This window comes from Phascolarctos cinereus, unplaced genomic scaffold (genome assembly GCF_003287225.1).
Source record: "Phascolarctos cinereus isolate Bilbo 61053 unplaced genomic scaffold, phaCin_HiC Scaffold_3;HRSCAF=262, whole genome shotgun sequence".
Taxonomy (NCBI): domain Eukaryota; kingdom Metazoa; phylum Chordata; class Mammalia; order Diprotodontia; family Phascolarctidae; genus Phascolarctos; species Phascolarctos cinereus.
Genome location: NW_027555736.1, coordinates 175,321,268 through 175,344,317, shown reverse-complemented (window position 1 = coordinate 175,344,317; position 23,050 = coordinate 175,321,268). Strand labels below are relative to the sequence as shown.

The window sequence follows — 23,050 nt, the reverse complement described above, 5'->3', positions numbered from 1 at the left end:
TTTTTTCTCTCTCTCTATCCCTTTTACTCTTCTTTCCCCTCTCTCTGGACCTGTCTGTGTGGGTGAAAGATAGCTCTAAGATGGAGAACTATTTTTAACAGGTTACATAGGTATCAGTATATTTATGTGGAGAGATACTTATTTGAGAGGCAAAGATGGAAAATTAAGCTCTCTTTCCCACTTCAACAAAACTGTCTTTTTTTTTATTCTTTCCAGGAAACTTTCTAGTAAACATTGAAGTAAATGGATGAAACAAATAATTCTGTGGTGTCAGAATTTGTGCTACTGGGGCTTTGTGACTCTGCAGAGCTGCAAGTCTTCTTGTTTTTAATGTTTTCCATGCTCTACTTGATCATCATTTTAGGTAACATCCTGATTATTCTCTCAGTCATCAGTGATCCTAATCTCCACTCTCCCATGTATTTCTTGTTGGCTAACCTTTCTTTTGTTGATTTGTGGCTTTCCTCAGTCACAACACCAAAGATGATCATGGACTTTCTCAGAGAAAGCAAGACCATCTCCTTTGGGGGCTGCATGTGCCAGATCTTCTTTGGGCATTTTGTTGGAGGGGGTGAGATGGTGCTGCTCGTGGTCATGGCTTATGACCGCTATGTAGCCATATGCAAGCCACTTCACTATACAGTCATCATGAGCCAGCAAAGATGCATTTGGCTTGTAGTGATCTCATGGACTATGGGGTTTGTACATTCAATAAGTCAACTGGCTATGGTCATGGATTTGCCCTTCTGTGGCCCTAGAGAGATGGACAGCTTTTTTTGTGACCTCCCACTGGTGATTGAGCTTGTGTGCATGGATACTTATGTCTTAGGACTGATTGTGAATGCTGATAGTGGAATCCTTGCCTTGATTTGCTTCTTTCTCTTGCTAATGTCTTACACCCATATCCTACTCACTGTCTGTCATCACTCTATGGATGGGGCAGCCAAGGCATTATCCACCTGTACTGCTCACATTATAGTTGTAGTGATATTCTTTGTACCCTTCATCTTCATCTATCTGTTGCCACTTAACAGCATCTCAGTGGACAAGTTTCTTGCAGTGTTTTACACAGTCTTTACACCTCTTTTGAACCCTGCCATATATACCCTGAGAAACAAAGAGATGAAGGTTGCTCTTAAGAAACTGGGAAGTCAGTATGTGAATACCAAGTGGAATTCTTAGATGTGTCTTTTTATTGGAAGACTTACATTGATATATTGAAATTAATTACTGTTGAAGGTAAAACCATTCTTCCACCCACCCAGGCTTATAATATAAATGTCACTCTTGAGTCCTTATTCTCTCTTACTCTCTATATCCAATCTATTGCCAAATCCTGTCAATTTTCCCTTTGTATCATTATTGTTATATACCCCTTCTCTGTTCCTGTCACCACTCTGGTGTAGGTCCTTATCATTTCACTCCTGGACTGTTGTAATAATCCCTCAGTCAATAAACATTTAAGCATCTGTTGAGTGCCAGACATTGTGCTAAGCACTGGAAATAAAAGGACAAAAGACAGTCTCACTTGCAAGGAGCTTACAGTCTAGTTGGGGAGATAATATGCAAAGATCTACGTACAAAGAAGTTATATACAAGATAAATCAGAAATGATCAACAAAGAGGCAGTAGTAGATTTAAAGGGGTTAATAAAGACTCCACATAGAAGGTACTATCAACAGCCATATGCAAAATGTTCCAAGTCACAAAAAATAATATGCAATTCAATGAACTGTGAGGCTTTACCTCATGCTCAGAAAATTCATAAAGATGACTAAAAAAGGAAATGACAATTGCTGGTGTGGGTGGAGACACACTAATGAACATTTGATAGAGCTTTGAAGTGGTCCAAACCAACTGGAAAGTCATTTGGAACTATTCCCCAGTAATAAGTAAACTTTTGTGCATATTTTGACCTAGTAATATCATGATTTTGTTTATACTATGAGGAGATCAAAGAAAAAGGGAAAGGACCCATATGTACTGAGATATTTATAGCAAAACTTTTAATTTTAGCAAAGAATAGAAAACAAAATGGGAGCCTGTCAATTGGGGAAAGGGTTGAATAAATTACAGCACATAGGTATAATAGATGAGTATGAGTATGGTGCACTAGGAAATGACAAAAGAAACTGATTCAGAAAAACCTATTGTGATATCCACATATTGATATAAAATGAAGTGAGAACAATTTATACGGTGACAACATTACAAAGAAAACAACTGTGAACCTTTTATGAACTATAATCAACAAACTATCAATGATGTCTGAAAGACTGATGATTTATCTGCCCCTTGGCAGAGAGGGAATGAAGTAGAGATGCAGAATGAAATGTAGATTTTTCAGACATTACCGATTAATGAATTTATTTTGCAAGACTATTTGAGGGAGAGCAGTGGATAGTTACAGGGGATGGAGAGTATGTGATACTAAAAAAGGAAGAAAAAAAGAAATAACGTTATTTAATCATTAAAATACACAGAGCAGATTATGAAGAAATTCAGAAATATATACCTATAAGAGTGGGAATATTGGAGTTACCAGGTGGTATTAAAAATACTGTAAAATTTTATACAATGAAGATTCATTATTTCATATGAAATCCTTTTTAATCCTTTTTTTGAATAGAGAAATGTTCATTTTATATTATAATGATGAAAAGGAAAAATTAAGAAAAAATAGAAATAATGCATAGTCAGGGGTACGGTGGTAAATGCTTAACAACCAGCTCAAACATAACAACAACATCAGCAATAACAATAACAACATACACATGACATGATTTAAAGTTTAATCTGCATTGTTAACATTTTCTCCATCTCTTTCTTAAATCTAAACAATCAACAAAACAAGGAATCAAGCCTTAGTGTATAGCATTTTCTGATTTCAGAGGTGTAAATGCTTACACTGATGATTTAAAAATTATTTCCTGTAAGCTGATTTGAGCTGGCTCTACCACATTCCTGTGCATAGTTCAAAAATATTTAGGAACATTCAATAATGTGATGATATTGGATACCTACAATCTTTAAACTACATAGCAGGAAAAGCTTTTAAAAGAAAAAAAATCCTAGAATGATGTGGCAAGATATATATATATATATAATATATATATATATTATATATATATATATTATATATATATGTCATCTTTGTTATCCTGTCTTCTAATGGAGTTGTCCCAAAATGCTTTCAGTGTGTCTACAGATGATGGATCTATACCTCAATATTCTTTCAATCACAAAAAGCAGTTATTAACTACACCCACATCATAGTCCACAGATCAAAAAATATAAAATAATAATAGAACATTAAATATAAACATAGGATATTAAATATATAGTAATAAGATTGAAGCTTGTCCTCAAACCATTTTTATGCAAATCCCTTAAAATGATGAAAATAATGGAATGATGATGATGATGATGATGATAGTTGTACTAATTCAAAGTTTTTGTGAATAAAGTGACTGATGTGTCTTAAAATGTTATGGTTTTGTTAATACATAATAAAAGGAATAAAAATATCTCAAGTATAGACTTAAAGAAAGTGTAAGTCAAGAAGTATTTATTTTTTACAAGAAGGCTGATTTATGCAGCAAAAAACTCACTGTATTGAGATTAGTAGACTTACTTTCTTAACTTTGTCTGTAATTAGATATGTAAATTTAGGTAAGATATCTAGCTTCTCTATTCAATGATATTGGGAAAGTAATTCAAGCCTCTCTGAGCCTCATTATCTCACCTATAAAATGATTTGATTATATTAGATGACATCTCTTACCCTTTGACAATGGATGCTATTCATCTACTTGGCATAATATGGATGGGTAATTCCTTTAAATGATAATAGATATTTTCCAGGAGGCTTTGAATCTAAGGATTGAAGAAATCACACAATGTCATCCAGTTTAGAAGTATCTAGAGAATGTCACCTTCCTGTACACAGGTAACTTTTCATCAACCTGGATTCTGTGCTGGAGCTCCTCCATCTCAGTGTCAATCAAACACCTTTGTTGAATATACATGCCTATGTTTTATAACTTGCTTGTAATTTATGTTCTTGGGGTCATTGAATGGAGTTTTACTATTGAACTAGATTGTTTTTAAAGTTGTTTATACCTCTGAAATTCTATGGGTCTCTCACAGAGGATTGCTAAAGGAAGAAAGCTTAACAGAGAGAAAATCTTTTGCCAGGCATATAGGCCATAAATTGGAGGAGAATCAGAGAAATAGCTGCAAAGACAAGTAAGGAAAGTATAAAATAGCTCAGTTAGTTGCACTTGACCTGAAAAGTTTTAATTCATCTAGCATGCATGATTTTAGGCTAGTTATTTGTGCATCTACCAGAGGTTACCCTACATATTTCTTAGGGAAGACATGAGAAGTTTTGTATGCCTTCTGGGAAATTGTGTTGAGTTGCTAACGTATAGTATCTCTGATTTTATTTTGACTAGAATGAGCTACTTGGAAACAATGAAATTTTGTGGACTCATGTGTGAAGTTTCTCTATGTTACCCTATTCTTCAAGGGAAAAGGGAGGCTGTGACTGGAACTTAGTAGGTTTAAGAACTAGAAGACAGCAAAAGCTAGCAAAATGACTTACATACAGAAGACATTTAATAAATATGTGCCGAATTAAATAAAAATGAACTGAAGTTAAATGTAACACAGATGGGTAATATTCAAGAAGGGTGTCACTGATGTGACAGTACTATTGTGGTAGTTCTATTAGAGTTATAAATGGGGAAAGTGGATGGTAAAGACTCCCACAAATAAAAGGGGAAGTATCATGAGTCCTGTCCTTTTTATACCCTATTCGGGGCCATAGGACGGGAGATGGTGCAAAAATCTGCTTGCCTACCTATGTAGCACTCTAACTTTCACAAACAAGCCATTAAATATCTACTGTGTTTTCATCTCTACCCTAGATTTTGGTCCAATCTCATTCCTAAGATGAGAGAACACAAGAAATTATGTACTAGTACATTATGGGCATTGTTTTCATGCAGTGTTGCTCTTGAACTTGTTCCCTTGTGCAATAATTGTCTCTTGTCTTGTTCTGCTGTGATTAAAGCCCTATTTGTTATGTAGGAATCACAATTAGTCTTTGTCATATATTTCCCCATCACCTTGCCTTCAATTAAATTCAAATCAATACAGTACTGTAGCCTTTTGTTTATTGATATATAGTTCTTCCCAGAACATCATTCAGGCACATAATCAAAATGCATATTCACTACTTCTGTGACCCAGGTATTCAAATGGCTCCACATCTCTCAAAGACTGAATAAAAATAGATAGATGATAGATAGATAATAAATTGATGTCATTTACACTGACAAAAACCATATCAGTTCTGATGCTGAATCATTTCACAATGCCAAAGAATTTGATGTCAAGAACTTTCTTCTCTGGTTCTTCAGTAGCTGTGGCTATACCACCTGCAGACAGTTACCAAACTGCATCTCTACAGGTTATCTTTTCTACAATGGTGGTTGCAGGCCTTGGACTACAAGAATGGGTATTCATAAGGCTCTTGGGTAATGAGTCTTGAGTTGGATAGGGAGGTGGGAGAAAAAAAGACTTGGAAATAGAAGAGAAGCAAGGGATATCAGTTACATCCTATCTCTGGACTTGCTTGAGATTCTAGAATCTGCTAGGATAGATTGTTTCTTTCTAAAAAATATATAATTAATTAATTTACTTTTCGTTTTCAACATTCACTTCCATAAGATTTTGAATTATAAATTTTCTTCCTTTCCATTTTCCCCCCTCTCTAAAACAGCATGCAGTCTGATACAAGCTTTATTTATACATTCGATTAAATATATTTTCAAGTTAGTCACGATGTAAAAAAGAATTAAAACTATTGTGAAGAGCCGCAAGAAAGAAGAAACAAAACAAAACAGGAAAATAAAAGCAGAGCAAGCAGTATGTTTCCATCAGTATCATTCAGACTCGAAAGTTCTTTCTCTGGCTGTGGGTGGTATTTTCCATCTTTTGGAAAGTCTCTTGGAGTTGTCTTAGATCCTTACATTGCTGAGAAGAGCTAAGTCTATCAAAGTCAGTCATTGCATAATGTGACTGTCACTCTGTATAATGTCTCCTGGTTCTGCTCATTTCATTCATCATAAGTAGATATAAGTCTTTCCAGGTTTTTCTGAAGCTTGCCTACTCATCATTTTTTATAGCACAATAGTATTCTATTACATTCATATACCACAACTTTCTTAGCCATTCCCCAATTGATGGACATCCCCTCAATTTCCACTTCTTTGCCACCGCAAAAAGAGCTGCTATAAATATTTTGTACATATGGTTCCTTTTCCCTTTTTTATGGTATCTTTGGGATACAGACCTAGAAGTAATATAGTCAGAAGTTATGCACAATTTTATAGCCTTTTTGGTTTTAGTTCCAAATTGCTCTCCAGAATGATTGGATCAGTTCACAACTTCACCAACAATGCATTAGTATTCCAATTTTCCCACATCTTCTCCAACATTTATAATTGTCCTGTTTTGTCGTGTTAGCCAATCTGATAGGTGTGATGTGGTACCTCAGAGTCGTTTTGATTTGCATTTCTCTAATCAATAATGATTTAGACCATTTTTTCATATGACTATAGATAGCTTTAATTTCTTTGTCTGAAAATTGCCTCTTGATATTCTTTGACAATTTATCAATTGGGGAATGACTTGTATTCTTATAAATGGTCCTGGGTTGTCTCTATCAAAATCCAGGGGGAGACAGTGATCAAGGTGCTGGTATTAGTTTGATTTCCTGTCTTTTTCTCTATGTGTCATGCTGTTTCATCTAGGCTAGCTTGCTTCCTATGTGGAGGAAATTTGATTGGCAGTTTATGAAGATGGTTGGTCACTTCTCCACAGGAGTAATTTCCCAAAATGAAGGCCAGGAGACCTCAGCTTGAACAGGACTGAAATCTGGCGGTGCTGCCATTGCCAGGGCTTCTATGCTTATCTGTCTGCTGGTGGTTAATTGTTGCTATTAAAAATGAGGAAGGTGGCTCCTTTTCCATAATGATTTCTTGCCTCAATGATGGTCATGTAGGGCTGGATTGGAAGCAGGTCTGGTGGATTGGGGGACACTACTATTCACAAGACTTCAGACACCACCATCACTATCCCTATATCCCTAGTACTCATTTTACTAGTACTTATGTTTTTTGACCTGGTTCCCAAATTGTTCCTTAAGCTGAAAAAAATCTTTTCAAAGTTGAGAGAAGGACAAAGTTTCAGAGATTTTCATATGTGACAATCTTCAAGGGTCTATGGAATTATACTCCAGTGACAAAAAGTACAACCCAAATCATTACATCTAAAAATGGATATTACATTTTGGTATATAGCATTTAGAATGTACTTAGTAAAAAAAAACATAGATGATGACTAAAAACACATGCAAAAAACACATTTTACTTAGAAGAGATTTGGAGAAAAATCAGTATTTAGTAAAGCTGAAATCCCTTAAATAAATCCTTTCACAAGTGTCTTAACATGTTATGAACTGCTCGGATTAGTATTTTCACTTTTGTACTCAAGTGATTGCAGGTGATTTTTAGACATACGATCTAGGTCATATTTGGCTTATGACTGATTATCAACTCATAGTCAGTCAGTTTGCCTAGCTGGTATGTAATCTGTACATATGATCTACTAAATCTTTTGCTACCATATATGTCACAACAATAAATTGCAATGAAAACTCACAAATAAAATCAACTTGTTGCCAGAAACACAATATACAAATAATTTAATTCAATTAAAATTATTAATTGCCCATTATGAATATGGTCTCATCCTGGACACTAAGGATACAAATACAAAAAAAACCCCACCTACAATCACTACTCTCAAGAATCTTACAATATAAGCTGGATAAAACAATATGGCATGAGTACTGCAAGTAGAAAATGATAAGTATAAAACACTCTTAATGGTAATATTAGGAATTTTGGAAGAGAATCTCTTTTTTTTAACTTTTGGTGATAGAGTGTGATGATCAGGAAAGTCTTGTTGAAAGAGATTGTACCTGAGAGGTGCCTTGAAGAAAGAGAAAGATTCTAGCAAATAGGAGATGTAGAGGAAGTACATTCCAGGGACAAAATACAGAAGACAGCATTCAGTGAAAGAACTCATCAAAATAGTGCTTGTTTGTGGCTTTCCATTTAGATTCAGTTGTTCTTGGTATTGAATTTTGAGAGATGATTTGCCAGGTGATACTATCAACTTAAGGAGCTTTAGGCATAAAGAGGTCTCAGAGGACTAAAGAACATGACTCTTTTCCATGAACCTTATGCCCTGCTCTGCACAGAACACAATGTGGGAAGTTCCCTGATTTACCACAGGGACTGTATGACTTCCCTGAAGTGAATATAATTCACTACTACACCAAGGATAATGGTCATTCAAATATCAATGGTCTCTACTAGAAAAACTAGATGCCCTTCATTCTCCACAAACTTGTTACCAAAGGAGAAATCACTGACTGAGAGACTGCATATGGTAAGTCATTTCTGTTATTATTTTTTTTCCCCTCTAATTATTTTCCTTCTCTCTTCCTCTCTTACCACGGACATAGGACAGAGTTTTAGAATATTGAGCATATGAAATGGCACAAAAATACAATTTTAGAAGAGAGAAGAAAAGTTTGGTTCATTTTCCTTTCCTTTCCTTTTCTTTTCCCACTTCATTATTTCCAAAGTTTCCACCTTTTTTGACTTGAGGGGAAAGGAGAGTTTTTCCTGTATTCACGGAATTGTAAAATTAATCATGCCAGGTATCACAAAGAGAATCATTTCTCTTCAGTAGAATTTACCTAGTCTCTTCAGTATAAAGGAGGTAGATTAATCTTATGATTTTGCTTTTTAGAGTTTAAACCAATCCCATTTTAAATAAAGCAATGAAAGAAAAGGAGAGGAAAGTATTGGTCTTTTTGAGAGTTCACTTATTTTTGTGTACCCCCACAGGATATAGTATATTTGAAAATACTACACAAGTTCATAGAATCACAGATTTTTAGAGCTAGAAGACCTTAATATCTTCCATTCCCTTTTTATCTCCACCCCTGTATTATGATGAAGGAATTTAAACCAGAGATGCTAAGTGTAACATAAATCTTTAGTCACAGAGTCAGGAAAAGAACTGTGACAAGCTTTACCCCCTTCCAAAGGACATTCCAGTCCACCATACTACCTCCCAGTTTTTAATAAATCCTTGCTAATGGTAGCCATCTCTGGGTGGGTGGGGGTAGGGAAGAAAAGAAAGAAAAAGGAAAGAAATGTAAATGATCAATTTATTATATACTTAAAAAGAATAGCAAGTTGTACATAACAGATTTGCAGTTTCATGTGTAATCATCTTTTTAAAAAAATTATGCCATGTTATGGAAATGCTTGTTTTATTCCATAAATAAAAATAAAATAAATAAAATTAAAAATAAAATAAAAGATGGTTTTTAGTTTGACTTAATCCTTTGTATCTGGAAAGTGCTGTATAAATTAAAGGAAAACAATTCCCTTCCATTTATTTCTTGTTTCTTTCTGATTTCTCAATTACTCCTGTCTTGGAATCAGTACAAAAACAAAAAAACCCCAGAATTTTACTCATCCATATGCATGAATATCCATAAGGCCAGCCTAGATTAAGGAAAAATCTTAATGAGGGAATATTTTAAGAGATACATTAGTTGTATGGATTTCAATATTTTTTCAGTATTTCCAACTATTTTCAATATTCAATAGTAGTATGGATTTGAGGATTTTTCCTAGCTTGAATATTGGACATGGAGTTAGAAAGTACTGTCAAGAAATTTCTAGTAACATTTAATCAATAAACATTTGTTAAGTGCCTACAGTGCCAAGCTGCTGTGCTGAGCAGGAAAACATCCCAAGGACTTGTTTAAGGAATAAATAACAATGGTTAAATATTCCAAATTATAAATATTAGGAGCCCCCAAACAACTTGAAAACAATAAGTTTTCTTAATTAAGTGAATTATTGCTACTCTAAAATCCGTTTCTATATTAATTTGCTGAGAATATTCTTTTTTCATAGCTGGGGCATAGATGATTTTTGACCATGCTTGTTGGGAGTATTGCAAATTATGAGTGATGATGAAACAGTGAACTTGGGTGGAAAAAGCACTAGGTTAAACAACAGGAAAACTGAATTTGAGTCCCATGACCATCACTTTCAATGTGATGTTGAGCAAATGCCATCATTTCTCTGGGCCTTAGTTTCCATGCCTGCAAAAGAAAGATTTGGAGAATTTAGATTAAAATTCCTTATAAAATCTCTAATTTCTTCCATCTCTAAAATGCCATGATTCTCAATCTTCCCATTCTAAAAACTCCTTATACCTTACATAATAAGGATTTGAATGCCAAAAAAAAAAAAATTCTTCCACTCAGGGGATTTATGTCCATAGGTACGTGACATCATAACATTTCTTTTTAACTTAAAAAAATTCCTTTAACTTTATCTCAAGTGGAGAATATCTTTTTGCTGAGTTTTGAGATCTCAAAGCATGAACATTTCCCTTTTAGTCAGTGCAAAATTCCCACCCCCCACTCCCGAATGAACTCATTGAATGGAAAGGCTAATTTTGCATAATAATCAAACATCCTTTTTTAAAAAATCTCAGACTGAATTACTTTAATCGTGCAAAAACTTTCAATCATCACTTTGTCCTCTACCCTTATGATCTGAAGAGATTATTGATAGTTTAATGAACAGTGATGGCATCATTTTCCAGTGCTTCTCATAGCAGCTAAGACAGTTTCAATCAATCAATCACTCAATAGACATTTATTAATCATTTACTATATACCAGACATTGTGCTAAGTGTTGAGTTTCCTTTCAATGAATATGTTGAACTGATGTCAATCACCCAGGTCTTAAGAAAGAAAACCTATTGGTGGCAAGGGAGGAAAAGGAGGTGATGGTAATAATGATTCAGGGAAGGTAAAGGTGAGTCAGGACATAGGGTTCTGATAGGTAAGGAAGGTGTGGTTGTGCTTAATTTACCTTCCTGTGTGGATATTTAGGTACCTTTTTTTTTCCTTTTTGGGCCAGACCATCTGTGATTGAATTAGTACAGGAGCTCCCCCTCCTCAACAACAATATAGATTGGCACCTGCCTGAAGTTTATAGTCTTAGAGCATTTCCTAAAGTGCTGATAGGTTAAATGAAAACATGTAGTTGTTAGATCCTGGGTACTGAAGGCTGTCTACTATTGAAGGAAAAGTTTAGTGTGTTTCACTGGGCAGTTGATGCACAGCTTCTCCTCCTCTCACAGATAAAAAAATCAACATAGGGTCATATGGACCTGAAGTAACTATATCATTTTAGAGCTAAGGAAACTGATGACCAAGAAAGTAAGTAATAGAATTGGAGTTTTGAGGTCCTCTGTTTCTGAAACTTTCTATTTATATCAAACTGCTATTGAATTATGTATTAAATCTTAGAATTCCATTTAGTGATATATTTTAGTTATTGATTAGTCACATATTGAACACATATCAGGATCATGTCAAGATCTTTATTCTGGTCAATCATTTAATGATTCTTTTATTAAGTGCCTACTCTGAGCTAGACAAGTGAATACAACTATTACCATGCTGAAGCCTCTGATTTCGTTTTAGAGTTCTTTGATTGAGATGTTGGATAAAGTTGTTTATTTTGGATGTGCATAGGAATCTTTTTGTAGCCCTTCTTGCCAAATCTGGTGGTTGACTTCTCTTACTGGTCCTCACTTGGAATCACAAAATCATCGAATGTTAAATACAGGTGGGATATTTGAGACATTAGCTATCTCATGGATTTCTCAACTGTTTATTTATTCTTTTTTAAGTCTTCTTGGCTTTTTTTTTTAATATCCCTTGGCTTTTAGCAAACCTTCACATACCCCCTATTCAATATGAAAGTAAATAAATTCTAGAATCTGCCATGCATAAGCACAAGACAAAATAAATATATTAATCATTCATAAAATTAATATTTATTAATTTAAACTTAGCATTAAATTAAATTTAATAAAAATAAAATAAACAATAGTTTATTAACATACATTTAGTATAATAAAGTTGTTAAATATTTGTCAGAACACAGTTAAATAAATTAGTGTGAACCATGATTTTATATCTTGTTAACCAACAGGTTTTTTGTCAGTATAGTTTTTGATATAAATATCTGCATATGATGTTCAGCCTCCAGTTTCTTTTTTGCCTTGGATTTGAGAATAGAATTGATAATTCTGATTCACAGAGAATGATTTTTAAAATATACGGAAAGTCTCATGGAACATTTTTAAAATTAAGAATTCTTTTCCAAGTTTATGCCAAATATTTAACTTCATTGGTTGAATTACAATTTGGAGTCTCTCGTTATTGTTGGGGATCAATCAGATCATCTTTCACTTGGTGTAGTTTGTTTTATATATATATTTTTTTCTAGCTCATTATGAAAAGGGCTTCTTATCCAGGCCTCATTCACTTGGTTTTGATCAGTTTTTTACAACTGTCTCTCTTTTTTTTTCAGATGCCTTCCCTTTTCCAGCCTACCTCTACATTTTTACCATTCCCTCTAATCCATATTTTTTTAGTTAACACTATTACTTTTGGAATATTTCAATAGGATGTCATAGTTATTTTTTCAAATATTCTGCATACATCTTTGACCAGATATTCCTTTTCCCTTGGGGTTTGTGCATCTCACATAGATTAGGAACCCTCGACTTCTCAAATCATATTGCCTTATGCATCATTGCAAGACTGGTTAAATGCACATAAGATTTGGTTTCATATTGTGGGGAGAATATGTATTTGAGCATTAAAATTAGAGAATTAAGCTTTTTTACATTCTAATAAATATTTTTCTCATTTTCTCCAGGAGTTTTATAGTAAAGACAAATGAATGGCTGAAGTAAATCATTCTACAGTGTCTGAGTTTGTGCTGTTGGGACTTTGTGATTCATGGGAACTTCAGATTTTCTTTTTCATTTTGATTTTGGTGCTCTACCTGGTCATTGTTTTAGGTAATACCTTTATTGTGATTTTAGTTATTACTGACTCTCATCTCCATTCTCCCATGTACTTCTTGTTGGCCAACCTTTCTTTTGTTGATTTGTTACTTTCATCAGTCACTACTCCAAAGATGATCACAGATTTGCTCAAGGAAAACAAAACCATCTCCTTTGGGGGCTGCATGTGTCAGATTCTCTTTGTGCATTTTGTTGGAGGAGGTGAGATGGTGCTGCTTGTGGCCATGGCCTATGACCGCTATGTAGCTATATGCAAGCCACTCCATTACACATCCATCATGAGCCAAAGAAGATGCATTTGGCTTGTAATGATCTCATGGGCTATTGGATTCATACACTCTCTGAGTCAATTAGTTGTGATTTTGGAGCTGCCTTTCTGTGGCCCTAGAGTAGTGAACAGCTTTTTCTGTGACATCCCATTGGTGATTGAGCTTGCCTGTATTGATTCTTATTCCCTGGGAATATTGATGAATTCTGACAGTGGTGTTCTTGCTATGACATGCTTCATTCTCTTACTGGTCTCCTACACTTACATCCTACTCACAGTCTTCCATTACTCCAAAGGTGGGGCATCCAAGGCACTCTCCACTTGCACTGCTCATATCATGGTCGTGGTGTTGTTCTTTGGACCCTGCATCTTTATCTATGTGTGGCCACTTAATATAACATCAGTGGACAAATTTCTTGCTGTGTTTTACTCAGTCATCACACCTCTCCTGAATCCAGCCATCTATACCTTGAGAAACAAAGAGATGAAAGTTTCCCTGAGAAGATTTAAAAGTCAGTATGTCAATTCTAGGTGGAATTTGTAAGAGCTTTGTAATTAGAAGCTCCATGCTTTATGTATCTCAGTAGACCAGTCAATGGGTGCAAGTATGTTGCGTACAATTCCAGGTATTTGATTTGTAAATGAAAGTTATCACATAAAATATGATAATATACAAAATTAGTGTGTTGATAATCAAATGAACGATTTATTATGTTATTCATTGTAAGCCTATTATTCATTATTATATTATAATTTATAATTAATAATTGAACACATTAAATAAATATCTTACTCTAGAAATTTAATTCCCAAGTCTCCATGAGCAATGCTCTATAATGACTTGTTTTCATGCCTCCAGAAAAATCCAAAAGGTCTTTAGATGACTAGGCTTTATGTCTGATGTGGTACCAGTGGAATTGATTTGGTGACTGTGTTCAGCCTGAAGTTAAACATAGAAGGTAAGCTCCAGGGACTATTGCATTTTTGTCTTTGTGTCTCTGGCACTGAGTCAACTGCTTGGTACATAAAGTACATTTAATAAATGCTTGTTGATTGGTTAATTGAGGTCTTACACTAACCTTTATCACAACTGGGATCTTGAAAATTTTGGGTGATTAAGATTAATTTGTCAAACTTAAGTGACTTTTGAATAATGGAAAAAAGGTAACAGAATCACTACCTCTTCCTTTTACCCTCCCCTCTCACCTAAGAAGAAAATGGGATTTTTTTAAGGGGGAGAAAAAAAAGCAATACAGGAGGCAACAAGGAATATACAGGTTGTAGATGTCATTTTAGAGTGTTTTTCACCTACTCAGAAGGAATTAAATGAAAGTAAGCCTTTACACTTCCCTTATGAGTCTTTATAATTTGACTTTTTATTTGGCTATCATTATGAGTTGTCTATAGGATGTAGTTATCAAATGCACAATTTCACAAAAGATCTGTTACTAATACTTGTTTGGTTTATTTGTTGATCTTCAATTAACAAATCATACATCACAATCACTTTCTTCTGAGATGAAGTTAAATGTGTCATGGTTAAATTATAAGAAATCATCATTATTATTTTACCAAACTAATCAAAATGCATGAACGGGGATGATGTTGTCAGTCTCCTTTGATTCTAGTGGGAAAAAGACAAGATACCATGAAAGAGTTAACAAACAACAACAAAACAAACAACAAATTCTAGCATTTATGTCGCATTTCAAAGTTTGCAAAGTGCTGTTAGCAAACTTACATCATTTAGTAATCAAAATTATGTCATTTGGGCCAAATAGGAGAACATTTCCCCTATAATAAAACTGATGGGGGAAATTACATAATCTCATTGTCACTCATTTTCACCTCTACTGAACAGGATGCCAGGGGCTGAGAGAATTATAAACATTTTCTTGATTAATGTGACCCCTTTTTTGGACCAGTTTTATCATACCAAAGATCATGTAAGTTTAGGGAATGGAAATTAGTTAATTCTAGCTTCCTTCATTCTAGGGGACATCCTATCTTTATTTCACTGAATTGATCTAGTCAGTTAGCATGATTCTTACCCCTCAGCTTGCCCTTCCTTGTAAATCAGTAAATATTCCCCATCCTCCAGTCATGGAAGAACTATTTGGGGGCAATATTGCTCTGTATATATTCCCTGGCCTCATTCCTGAGTCCCCTTTTTCTATGTAACTCAATATGTTCCTTGACTTGGCATCAGGAAGATCTTAATTTAAATCTTGCTTTATGGGGGGCAGAGCCAAGATGGTGGAATAAAAACAGTGACTTGCTTGAGCTCTCCCCCTCCAAATACCTATAAAAAAGGCTGTAAACAAATTCTAAAGCGGCAGAACCCACAAAAAGACAGAGTGAAACAAATTTCCTGTCCAAGAAACCTGGCTGATTGATCAGAAAGGTATATCAGGCCGTGCTGAAGCAGAGCGCAGCTCAGCGTGGGCACACAGGCTGCAGCAAACCTCAAGCAGGCCTCAGAGGACTAAGCACACAGTGGGCAGCTGTGGCTGTTTCCAGACTTCTCAACCCATGAAAAGACAACTTAGAAGGTCAGTGGGAAAAGTCTGTTTCTGTGGTGTTGAGATAGGAGTGCGGGGTCTCAGTTCCAGTTCCCCAAGAGTGTGGCCCTGGGGGGGGGGGCAACTCCTTCCTGAGCTTCCGGCCCACAGACTGAGGGGGAATCCAGTGGCTGATCAGAGGGATTGCAGGGATCTCTTTGCCAGTGCTGAGTCAGGAATCTCTTGCTTTGCCCATGCTTGGATCTAGGTCAAAGTTCTGGGCAGTGGTCCTGGGGTGAGGAGGAGTGCTGGCATGGTGGAGCTTGTAGTGGCAGTGAAGAGAAAACCCTTATCACAGTTTCAGGACAGAAAGGAGTGCTTGTGGTCACTAATAGACCAGAGCACAGACCAGGAAAGGAGTGAACACCTCACCCCTTGTCATACCACCTTGGAAGAACTGAAAATGTACAGATCCCTACAAGCACCTCCAAAAACAGTTGTACAAACCCCCGAAGCTTGGGGCAGTACATTCTCCACATTGGAAGCAGACTCTTACCTTAAAAAAGTGTTTAAAACTCAAGTAATTAGCTGGGATCATGAGCAAACAGCACAAAAAGAGTCAGACTGTATTATCTTACTTTGGTGAGAAAGAAGATCGAAATATACAACCAGAAGATAGCAAAGTCAAAGCTCCTACATCCAAAGCCTCCAAGAAAAATATGAATCAGTCCCAGGCCTTGGAAGAGCTCAAAAGGGATTTTGAGAAGCAAGTAAGAGAAGCAGAGGAAAAACTGGGAAGAGAAATGAGAGTGATGCAAGAAAATAATGAAAAACAAGTCAACAGCTTGCTAAAGGAGACCCAAAAAATACTGAAGAAAATAAACCTTAAAAGATAATGCCTTAAAAAATAACCCAAATGGCAAAAGAGGTCCAAAAAGCCAATGAGGAGAAGAATGCCCTAAAAAGAAAAATTGGCCAAATGGAAAAGGAAGTCCAAAAGATTACTGAAGAAAATACTTCCTTAAAAATTAGAATAGAGCAATTGGAAGCTAGTGACTTTATGAGAAATCAAGACACTGTAAAACAAAGCCAAAAGAATGAAAAAATAGAAGACAATGTGAAATATCTCATTGGAAAAACAACTAACCTGGAAAGTAGATCCAGGAGAAAGAATTTAAAACTTTTTGGACTGTCTGAAAGCCATGAGCAAAAAAAGAGCCTAGACATCATCTTTCAAGAAATGATCAAGGAAAACTGCCCTGATATTTTAGAACCAGAGGGCAAAGTAGAAATTGAAAGAATCCACAGATCTCCTCCTGAAAGAGATCCCCAAAGGAAAACTCCTAAGAATATTATAGCCAAATTCCAGAGTTCCCAGGTCAAGGAGAAAAATTACAAGCTTCCAGAAAGAAACAATTCAAGTACTGTGGAAACATAATCAGGATAACACAAGATTTAGCAGCTGCTACATTAAAGGACTGCAAGGCATGGAGTATAATATTCCGGAGGTCAAAGGAGATAGGATTACAACCAAGAATCACCTACCCAGCAAAACTAAGTATAATCCTTCAGGGGAAAAAAATGGTCATTTAGTTAAATAGAGGAATTTCAAGCATTCTTGATGAAAACAGCAGAGCTGAATAGAACGTTTGACTTTCAAATGCAAGGCTCAAGTGGAACATGAAGAGGTAAACAGGAAAGAGAAATCATAAGAGATTTATTAAGGTTGAACTGTATGGAAAGATGATATTTATAACTCATGAGACCTTTGTCAGTATTAGGGTAGTTGGAGGAAAAAAGTTATATGTATGTATGTATAGATAGATAGATAGATAGATAGAGGGCACAGGGTGAGTTGAAGATTATGGGGTCATATCTGGGGAATGAAATTAAGGTATGAGAGAGGATTATACTAGGAGAAGAAAGGGAGAGGTAGAATGGGGTAAATTATCTCACAAAATAAAAACCAGAAAAGAAAAGTCTTTTACAGTGGAGGGGAAACAGGGGAAGGTGAGAGGGAATGAGTGAATCTTATTCTCATAGGATTTGGCTTAAGGAGGGAATGACATACACATTCAATTGGGTAAGGAAATCTGTCTCACCCTACAGGAAAATAGGGGGAGAAGGGGACAAGAGAGCAGGGGGATGATAGAGAGGAGGGCAGATTGGGAAAGGGGGTAATCAGAAGTAAATACTTCTGAGGAGGGATAGGGTCAAAAGAAAGAATAGAATAAAGGGGAGGACAGGATAGGATTAAGGGAAATAGAGTTAGTTTTTCACGACATGTCTATGGAAGCGTTTTGCATAACTGCACATGTATAATCTATATTGAGTTTGCTTGCCTTTTCAATGAGGGTGAGTGGGGAGGGAAGGGAGAAAATTTGGAACCCAAAGTTTTAAAAACATATGCTTAAAAAAAATTGCACATGCAACTGGTAAATAAGAAATACAGGAAATGGGGTACAGAAGTCTATCCTGCCCTACAGGAAAATAGAAGGGGAAGGGGATAAGAGAAGGGGGGGGAGATAGAAAAGGGGGCCGAGTAGGAGAAGGGGTATTCAGTATGCATGCCATCTTCGGGTGGGTGCAGGAGTGAGATGGGGTGAAAATTTGGAACTCAAAATCTTGTGGAAGTAAATGTTGAAAACTAAAAATAAATAAATTTATATTAAAAAAATAAATAAATTTATATTTCTGTAAAAAAATAAAAAAAATAAAATGAAACAAAATAAGCATTTATTGAATATTTATTATGTGGCAAGCACTTTGCTAAGAGCTTTACCAAGGAAGATAATTAGCATTTTTGTGTTCACCTTTGATGTGCCAGGCACTGTGCTAAGTACTTTTTTCTTTTCTTTTCTTTTCTTTTTTTCTTTTCTTTTCTTTTCTTTTCTTTTCTTTTCTTTTCTTTTCTTTTCTTTTCTTTTCTTTTCTTTTCTTTTCTTTCTTTCTTTCTTTCTTTTTTTTTTCTTTTTTTTTTTATAAATCATCTCATTTATTTGATCCTTGAGACAACTCTATGGGGTAGATGTTGGTAATATTTAAGATCAGTTGAGCCCCAATAAGGGCCAAAAACCTGAATTAATCTTTTCTCTCTGAGTGAACTAAAAATGCCCCTTCCTGTGTCAGCAACTGCAGGACCAGCTGGAGCTGACCAGCATTCTTCCTGTTTGTTATCACTAAGGACAGGATACCTGGGACTAGACACTCTCTTGAATAGTGGGACTTCTCTTATTTTGGTATCCTATGGACATATGCTATGTAGGGCAAACACAGGTATCCTGGGACTATAATTCCAATGGACACTTTGTTACTTCTCTTGTCTTATTGTATTTACAACCCATTCAACTAAGAAACTTCCTTTCTCATGCTATATGTTAAAAAATATATGGAACCTATATATTTTTTTGAATAATACAGACATCCTGTGTCAGGGTTTAAATGTCCTCCTAAAATTGCTCTAGTCAGTCAGAGTTAGAGCTCTGACTTCACGTAGATGTCACTAACTTAAGGGAATAAATAATATGAATTTACTTATCACTTAGCTTTTTGCCTCTTTAACCAACTTTCAGGTTGACAGTGCTACCTTTATTTTACTGTTGAGGAAACTGAGGAAAACAGAGGTTAAGTGACTTACCCTGGATCACATTTTAAAATTACACATATGCAGATATCTACACATACACATATGCACAAGTATATCTCTCTCCTACTTATCCCTTTCCCCATGGTATGTTAAAAAAAATAAAAGAAAATACTTATGAAAATAAGCATATTCTTGCAAAACTAATTCCCATATTGGTCATGTCTCAAAATGTACATTTTATTTTGCATTTTATGTCCATTGATTTTCTAGCAAGAGAATAGGGAGCTACCATGTTTCATACTTAGTTCTCTAATGTTGTGGTTTCTTATTGCATTTATTAGAATTCTAAAGTCTCTTTATATTGTTGTTGTCATTGCATGCCATTCTCCATGTCTTTTCACTTCATTCTGTACCACTTTATTCAAGTATTTCCATTTCCTCTGAAAATGATCATCATTATTATGGCACAATAACATTTCATTATATTCATTTACAGTAATATGTTTAACCATTTTCCAATACGTGAGCACACCTCATGAACCTGTCAATGTCAAGGAATGAAAAACATTTATTAATGGTAGAAAGGAGCTCCAAATTCTCATAGAATTGAGAATAGTCATCTAAGTGTTAGTTGGTTGTAGGCTGTATCTTCACGCTAAACTTCCTTAGAGATTTCATCTCTTCCATTTAGTTATTTCATCTGTACGGAAAAAAAAATCCCAAAACAAAACAAAACCAAAACCAAAAATCTTTTTTATGGTTAGAATATAGTAGAAGAATATAACACATTAATGTTGGCCATCCGTCGTGCTAGCTCTAAATGAAACACTCAAGGACCAACCCCTTCAGTGGACACACAGATTATCACATTGTAGGCTGGCAGGCTTTTTCTGTGGCCCTGGGAATTTACACATATAGGAACTCTTTCTCAGGCAGAGAAAGTGAGAGGAAACATCTTTGTATAATAATGAGCACTGGCAGGGCTTAGATCCCAGTGGGACTTATTAAATAATGCTGTTGATTTCCCTCAGGCTTCAAAGCAAAGAATTATTTGTTGTTATTGTTCAGTTCTTTCAATCATGTCCAGCTCTTTGTGACTCCATTTGGGGTTTTCTTGGCAAAGATTCTAGAGTGGTTTGCTATTTCCTTCTCCAGCTCATTTTACAAATGAGGAAATTGAGGCAAACCAGGTTAATGATTTGCTCAGGGTCATACAGCTAGTAAGTGTCTGAGGCCAGATTTGAACTCAGGAAGATGAGCCTTCCTGACTTTAGGCCTGGAACTCTATCCACTCTGCCACCCATCTGCCCCAAAGAATTGTTTTCTGTTCAATTAAAGTGAGTAGTGAATTTTGCCAAAATGATAGATGTGTTATCTATTTGAATCTCTTTATAATTACTTGATAGGAATGATGTGGTGCTTGGGTGCTCATGTTTGGGTGCTTGTACTTGGATCCCAATTTCTCCCTAGCCTTAGAAACACTGTCCCTGACAGTTTCTCCCTAGCCCAAGGATCCTGTGCCTAGCAATTACTCATGAGTGAGCCCCAGAAAGCCTTCCTTATCTTTCTCCTTGGTGCAATTCCAAACAGCATCTGAAGGAATTATTGGTTTAAACTGGCTTTGCACTGGGTCATAAAGACATACTACCACACTACCTCATTATCTACATCCTGGGCTCCTCATTAACTGTATTCTAGACTTAAGACATATGTATACTTCCTACATCTATCTTGTCAAACAAGACATTGATTGGTGGCAGACTGCACAATTCTCAGTTACCCTGAACTCTAGTTGACTTAGTGACAGAGCAGGCCTAAAACCACACCTTAGGTCAAATTCTTTCAGGCAAGACTCATGTGTTGCCATTTTGGGGTCCCAGGACCCCTGAACCCCTAAACTTCATCAATGGTACAGGTTGAGGCCAGATGCAGAGAATGAGGGCCACAATGAAATGGTGGTTAAAAGGACTATTTGCCAATGTCTCAGGCAAACCCCAGGGATCTGAGTTTAGGGGCTGAGTTCTTGGAATTCATGGAAAAGTTCAAAGAGGGAGGGGTCCAAAGCCCATACTGGACAAGACAATGCCTGTGAAATCAAAAGTGATCTTTATATATAGGTATGATATGATCACACGGAGCAGACAGCCTAATGCTGATACAGCTCTGCTATGCAGAGGATGAGGATCACGTATACACTTTCCTAACAAAAGGAGACAGGGAATGGGATTAGGTTGATCAGAAAAGGGGACCAGGCTTGTAGTGGGAGTAGAGTACCAGGCATGAGGGGAGAGGTAGTGTCAGGAAACAGGGAGTGAGGAATTCCAGGTGCAAGTGTGTTGGCCTTTTGATACATCTAACAGAAGACATTATTGGCGCATAAACATAGTAAGCATGCAAGAATCCAGACAGTTCAAGGTTCAAACATAAATAACAAGATTAGCAGGATGTCTCCCAGAGTTCTTTCCTATTTTTTTTTAACCTTATAAAATGATCTAGTAAAGTCATAGAAGGTCTTTGTCTACTAAATCAGTGGGGAGATGTCTTAATGCAGTTTAGGTGAGGTTCAGGATTCCAAAATACAGCAACTAAAAGGTTGCAATCTCTTTTATGGGTCCTTATATGATAGTAAACTTTTGTGGCTGGGGGAAAGTCTGAGATATGCAATAATTTTACAAGGATTTAAAATTTTTTTTTTTTTAGTTCATTGGGGAAGGGGAGCAGTGCAGAGAGAAATATATATGTATATATGTATGTATATATATACAAATATATATGTGCATATATATATATATATATATATATATTTTTAAAATGTGAATTTAGGTAAGACCTCTCCTCACAGTTATGCCAAATGACTAGACCACTCCTAGGTCCCTCCCACAGTCTTTCTGTATATAAGGCTCATCTTGTGCCCATTAAGAGGCTTAGATTCCTAAAATATAGCTATTTGCTGAGATTCACTGTAGCTGTTTGTCAATACCAGCATCACAAATGTTCAGATTCCTGAAGAGTCTAGTCAGTGTGGAAGATCTTTAATAAACCTTGTCTTTGACTGAAAGAAGGCTTGGATTGAATTCATTCAGGCAGGACCTGTGTGATGTTATTTCGGGGTCCCAGCATCCCTAAACCTCAACATTAGCACATGCATGCACATAGTATGCAGTTAATAAATGCTTATTCCTTTCCTCTGCTTCCTTTAAGATGGAGAGGATTACAGCTTAAACTGGAATTTTTGGAGTGCTCCATTTTTAACATGGGCTCTGTAATGACTATACTATATGTTAGATCTTTCCTTCTTCTCAGGGGAGAAGAACAATGGAGTTACACAACAACCATTCAATTAAAAGGAATTCTGAGGCTGTGTGACATACCATTGATCCTTTGCAAGTGAACTCTAGCTCAATCTAGAGATGCCTGTAGCTGCCAGAAACCACAGAACCAGCCTTGATCAGCTCAAGGGCAGCCTTGAGCAGAAGCTGCAGACTCAAGACCTTACTCAGGACTTTCTAAACATCCTTCTGCCAGGTTTACTGTGTTTAAAGATGTCCTTTCCCTTACCCCCTGCTCTGCATCTGAAAGCCTCTAGAAGCTATAATAGTTCACCCTTTCCTCCACTTCCCTATGAACAGGTG

The 23,050-nt window shown here is 35.9% G+C and overlaps 2 protein-coding genes across 2 annotated transcripts; both read left to right on the top strand.

Moving 5' to 3' along the window:
• The first annotated feature begins 243 nt into the window (after positions 1–243).
• LOC110196193 (olfactory receptor 4K14-like) lies at positions 244–1,182 on the top strand. Its single transcript, XM_020969666.1, has one exon. The coding sequence runs from the start codon at positions 244–246 to the stop codon at positions 1,180–1,182; it is 939 nt and encodes a 312-aa protein (XP_020825325.1).
• Positions 1,183–12,936: 11,754 nt separating this feature from the next.
• Positions 12,937–13,915, top strand: LOC110195503 (olfactory receptor 4K3-like). The gene has a single exon (XM_020968637.2). It carries the CDS (start codon positions 12,937–12,939, stop codon positions 13,873–13,875), a length of 939 nt encoding a protein of 312 aa, XP_020824296.1. The 3' UTR covers positions 13,876–13,915.
• The last annotated feature ends 9,135 nt before the right edge of the window (positions 13,916–23,050 follow it).